Genomic DNA, 6,000 nt, shown 5'->3' with positions numbered 1-6,000 from the left:
TGAGTCAGCGCTCTCCAGTCTCGTGCGTCAGAATGTCTAGGAAAGTGGAAACTACATAAACATCCTTATAGGCTAAGAGGCCGGGGGTTGGATGATTCGAGAGCTTGTAATAAGATCTTCTTCACATTTGTATTATTTTTTCTTGAGGGTTAATAAAATCCATTGCCCGTGTTGAGCCTCGAAAATCTTTGTTCATTGGTTTTTATTCTGGTTTTTAATCAATCTTTGTGTGAGATTTGTTTGGTTAACATAATTAGCCATTGGGGAGGGGGGGGGGGGGGGTTTGATTCGGCTGAATTTGCTGGATCAAGTTCAATAGAATAACTGATTCAAACAGATAGAATATGATGGTGGACATTATTTGAATTGAAACATAACATTTTCTTTCAGATTATATTTTTTATGAAAAAAATTCGGTAAATTTACATCCCTATTATGATATCACCATGCAATTAGTTACACAAGTTTGTTCTTCCTTCAACTCGATGGATAACTGTTCGCACGAGAGCTGTTGGTTACCATGTTTTTGGTACTAGTGGAAAAGCTTACTCCTAGGCTTGGCTATTTGGCTTTCACTATTAACCAATCATATTACTGACCTTTATTGAACATAAGACTGTTTAGCCATCGTTAAAGACCATTTGAAACTGCCTCATCCCCATTGCAATAAAAAATGAATATAGCTTTTCGCAGCAAAAGCCCTTTTTCTTGCAGTGAAGTAATCTTAATTGATGAATGAACAAGAAATAGCTACGCAATTTTGGCATCAAGCGTGCATTGTGGAGATAAAGCATTTACATTGTAGATCAGAAAAAATATAAAAAAGGAATAGACGTTGTATATATTGTATACAGAGAATGTTAAGTGAAGAAATGCATGAGAGAAAAAAATTCAGATCTTGGTATGATCATCTTTTTAATTTATTTGTTTTCATCACAAAACTGTTCCATCTATTTTCTGCATCTCCATTGGTCCTAGCTCCATCTTACCTTTGGCCTGTTTGAAGCAAGGATGGAGGCTTGACTTGGTATCCTGGTCACAATTTAGTAGGTTCCACCACTGCAATTCTCCTATTATTTCTTTGACAGTATCTGCATTTTGTGCAGTGAGAGGCAGCTCTCTCAATAGATTGCACTTGATCACCTTAACCTGCTCTAGACATTGCCAAGATTCCTTCTGTCTGCAAATGGTCCTTAGCTTGGGAAGGTTCTTCAGTTCCAGATTCCGAAGGTTTGGCACAACAGTTTCTGGAGTGAAATTTAACTCTGAATAATAACAAAAGAGCTCCACCAGATTATCACAGAAGCTTACCTTGATTTCTTGCAGGTTAGGTAGGGCTAGAATGAAGCTACCGTAAGTCAGAAGATATTTCAGTCGAGGACACTGGGTCACTTCCATTAATCTTAGTTTTGAAAATCTGAGCCCAAGATAACCGACTAGCCCTGAAATGTTTCCCAAATAAGCCAGATCATGGAGATGAAGTTCCTCCAGATTTGGTAGCAGGTCATCATGTGCAGCGCATCCTCCAATTGGCCTTAAGCTGCTTCTAGATCCTGCTATAGTTAGAGATTTCAGACTAGCAAAGGCACCAACGCTATCTATGACCAAGGTTTCAAGCATTTGATCCAGTCCCCAACAGTTGTTTAGGATCAGAGAACTTGCATTTGTCAACAACCAACCTATCCATTCTCCTGAAAGATCAATGCCGCTGATTGTCACCCTTCTTTCATCATGTTTGGTTGGCAAGGAGTTTGCTGTTGGACCGATAAAGAACTGAAAGCTTCTCAATCTACCGATCCATGTAAGATCTTCAGTGCCTTGAGATGGAATATTCTCCAATCTTATGGACAAAACGAGTAATCGCTCAAGGCATCCAAGCTCTTCAAAATTTGTTTGTCCCTCGTCTTCTTGTCCTTTAACTCTCCAATGATAATCACTGAGTGTCATGTCTAGAATCTCCAAAGAAGACAATCTGCATATAATTCCAGCTTGGATTTTCTTTAGATAGTGAGTGCGTGAGAGGTTCAGTCGCCTTAAGTTGCTTAAATTTTCCATCCCTCTAGGCAATTCTCTGATACTAGTAGCAGATAGATCAAGATCTTGAAGTTTAGTAAGACCTCCAAGTGCGGGTAAGTCTTCCAGATAGAAGCAATCCCTTAAGAGAAGAGCACGGCAGTTGTGCAGCTGAAGAAGGGAAAGAGGCAGTGAGTGGATGCGAGTTCCACTTAGGTTTAAGACTCTGAGTGCAGGAAATCCGTCAAGGAACTTCTCAGGTACTCTACCAAGGGGAAAATTGCCTTGCAGTAGCAAAGTTAAGGTCTCTGGACAATGTACCTTACAATCAGGCAACTTTGTTATGCTGTTATTCATGAAGGAAACCCTTTTTAAAGAATTCACTAGCTCGGTTTCTGAAACTTCAGTCAAGCCAGCCCCTGAACGAACAAGTGATTTACATCTATTCTCCAAGGAAGATGCAATCCATATGGCAACATCCCGCACCACATCATGGATTTTCACAGTCCCTTCACTAGCACCATCTTCCAACAGACAATGGTCCTTCAGATTTTCAATCAAAGAAATTCCTCTGTTGAATGAGTCCTCGTGGTTTTCTTGTTCGTCTATTAATCCTTCAGCTAACCAATACCTCACAAGTTCGCTTTCTTCAATTGAGAAATCTTCAGGAAACAAAGAACAATACAGGAAACAATATTTGCTGTTACCTTCCAACGCATCATAGCTCCATTTTAAAGAATTATAGACATTCTTTTCAATGCCTTTGATACATGGCACTGATTTTTGCCACTCCTTCAGAGCATGTTTCCAGAGCTTGACGTTTGTCTTTCCCCTCATTGCAGTCCCCATGGTGATGATAGCCAACGGCAATCCTTTGCATTCTCTGGCAATTGCCTGCGCAAATGGTTTAATTGGATCTTTACTGGCTGCTACACCTGCATTTTGACTAAAGAGTTGCCAAGCTTCATCATCATTGAGAAGATCAACTCTAACTTCCACATCAGTCTTCATCGCCATACAAACTTCTAAACTTCTAGATGTCAGTATGATCTTCGAACCACCATGATCTTCAGGCTGTGGAACACCCAAAGAATCCAAATCAATTGTCTCCCAAACATCATCCAGAATGAGAAGAAAGTTACTCTCCCTCAAAAGTCTTTCATGCAGTCGAATACCTAGTCTCTGCATGCTTTCCTCCATTTTCACATCTAAATTCAATCTCTCAGCTATTTGTGCTTGAACCCATCTTAGATTCAACTCCTTAGACACTGTAGCCCAGATCACCATTCCAGAACGATGTGCTGATGAATCCCTCTTGAGAATGTTGTTCAGATTCTTAACAAGAGTTGTCTTGCCAATTCCACCCAATCCCCAGATACCAATTCTCCTGATTTCATCACAATCCAGCAGTTTCATGAGCTTACCTAAAGTTTTTGATGCTGTTGTTTGATGCTCTATTGAAGGCCCAGGGATATGCTCAACGGATTTTGCTTCGGGATTGGCGATCACCAAGCCTGCGGGAAAAATTCCTGCACTTTTAAGTCCTTGCACCTCCTTGAGCATTCTTGCCACTTTGCTGCCATGTCTATACTGCGGACAGCAACTATAGAAACAATAATGTTTCTTCTCTTTGGCTCTCACACTTTCTTGCATTAAATCTACTTCAAAGATAAATTCATCAACTGATCTTACCCATGCTTTCACTTGAGTTCTTGGTACCTTTCCATCTTTCTCAGCTAATGCGAGCTGACATATCATGTCATCTCTAAGACCAATTAGAACCTCCAATTCCTTTTCTAAAGCTTGGAGATTTGATTGAATCTTAACGGTGTTGTTGATTTTTGAGCAGAAAGGGCCACAGAGAACATGGCCTCCTTCTGCTACGGCTGAGCCCAAGATTGAAGCTACCACTTCCATGATCGGATTTTGGTGATAAAAGAAATCAGAATCTCAAGAAAATTCAAAATTTAGCAATGACGCAAGTACTTAAATCATCTCTGAAAGTCAAGCCACCATTGAAATATTGGCAGTAATCTTGCTTGGTCAATTATTGATGTTGGATTTATTCAGTGGCATGTCACAGGTGGCACTTACTGAGAAATTTCTTTTAATCGTTAATCAATTAGTTTTGCCCTGGCTGTTGAATTTTTCGTAAATAATATATCGTGTAATATATTTCTATGAGTGCTGCATTGCCATCTTGAAAGTCAATTCCTTACACGTGTCAAATACAACCTAACTTTATTGTTTAATACCTTCAAATGTGAAGTCGACCCAGAAATTTTTAAAAGGATTTTACCAATTTTTTATTTCCAAGCAAGCAATCACCTAGAATTTTACTTTTTTAATATTCTTTCCTTTGCTATCTTGTCTCGGTAGCACCTCCCCAAGAGAAATGAGATTTTAGTTGTTAATATTGTACTCGGATACAAATGACAAAAATTTTGGTGTTGCATCTCATAATTCGACATGCAACTGCAAGTAAAGTAAATGCTTGCAAAGAAATTTGAAACTCGGATTCATATGATATTACTGTTGCTTCATATTCTGAGTAACTTGTGCAAAATTAATTTTATTATAGACTTCAACATAAGATAAGCCTCTATCACCAACGGAATAAGCAGCTTTCAGAGCAGAGATTCAAGGTAGAGCAAAAATTTAGGTATAAACAGAGCAAAGGCAAAGCATGCAGCCCAACAAATAATACTAAAGGAAATAATAGTAGAAAATCCATATTTTAACGTGTATTTTACTGTCAATGTTTCAGTTGACATACAATCCATAGAGGGATGCAACAATTTCCACAGATAAAGTTTTTTAATATAATTGTTTCCCTGCCATGCAACAATGATTCTGCATGATGGATCGTGATAGGATTCAGGCATTTACATGATGTACCACTAAAGCTTCAGTTGAGAAGAGATACAAGAATGTAACTTGTACTGAACTTTTTCGCTGTCTCTCGCCATCATCTGTCCTCTGTTCTTCTATCCTAGAAACAGCGAGAAAAGTCCCATTAGCGAGGAGCATTTGGCATAGATAAATGTTCAATGCTTCTATACAGAATTTTGAAAACAAAATTAACTTTTAAGAGTTTGTGGAATGGCCGCAGCATTGATATAGGCAATTCTGCAATCAGCAATCCAAAAAATGAATCAATATGGAGTTGATAGGCAATGTGTATTTGAGTCGGGATATTTTGTGTATTTGAGTCAGAATATTTTCTTACCTATCTATTGACTATGTTCTCTTGTCAGCATTGTTAAGTGTGTACATGGGTGGAACATTTGCTGGAGACTAAACTTGATTGTGTCATCTTCTCATCTAAGATTATTCCACCATTTTAAACCTCTAATTTCTTTTATAGTTAGTGCATAGAAGGCTGAGAATGGCAGTTTTGGCAGCTTGGGCAGTTGTAACCTTCAATTTTCTCCAAAATTGGCCATGCTATTTTCCTCGAACAAATAATCCTCAAGTTTTCCAAGTCCCTCAGCTCTATGACTCTTAATTTTGTGAGCATTGCATAAGAAAATTTTCCTGCAAAGATACATTTCATCCTTCTGGGGTCATAACCCTGATATCTTCAAGGTTTTAGACCTCTTGAAGCAAAGCAAAGAATATGAGGTTCCTCAGTCTCGGACAATTAACCACTTCTATGATTTTTTAAGCCGAAAAAGCGACATCTTTGAGCCGTCGTTTCTTCCACAATTTTTGCCAAATTTCTCAAACGCCTTAGCTCCAAATGCTCTAGCTTTGGTAACATATTTCTCCGAATATTCTCCCCACTTACCAAAGTTGAAAGGGAGTTACAACTTGATAGGGTGAGAGACTTTAACATTGGGAGACCTACAAGCAATTCTTTGAAATTAGTTCAGATATCACACTTATGCCCGCGCATATTATTAGGTCCAGCGAACTTGCATTGGTTAATAATCCTTCAAGACCTCAAAAACAGAGAACGGAGCTCCTCTAGATCAGGCAAAGGAG

General features: G+C 38.7%; 1 protein-coding gene across 1 annotated transcript; it reads right to left on the bottom strand.

Annotated features, from left to right (window-relative positions):
• Positions 1–816: 816 nt before the first annotated feature.
• Positions 817–4,119, bottom strand: LOC107176547 (disease resistance protein At4g27190). The gene has a single exon (XM_015529291.3). It carries the CDS (start codon positions 3,928–3,930, stop codon positions 934–936), a length of 2,997 nt encoding a protein of 998 aa, XP_015384777.1. The 5' UTR covers positions 3,931–4,119; the 3' UTR covers positions 817–933.
• Between the last annotated feature and the right edge of the window lie 1,881 nt (positions 4,120–6,000).

Source organism: Citrus sinensis, chromosome 9, assembly GCF_022201045.2.
Source record: "Citrus sinensis cultivar Valencia sweet orange chromosome 9, DVS_A1.0, whole genome shotgun sequence".
NCBI classification, from domain to species: Eukaryota; Viridiplantae; Streptophyta; class Magnoliopsida; order Sapindales; family Rutaceae; genus Citrus; species Citrus sinensis.
This window is presented reverse-complemented; position numbering and strand designations above follow the sequence as displayed.

Excerpts from the sequence above, each read along its gene's own strand:
- LOC107176547 (XM_015529291.3), bottom strand. The coding sequence starts at position 3,930 with ATGGAAGTGGTAGCTTCAATCTTGGGCTCAGCCGTAGCAGAAGGAGGC.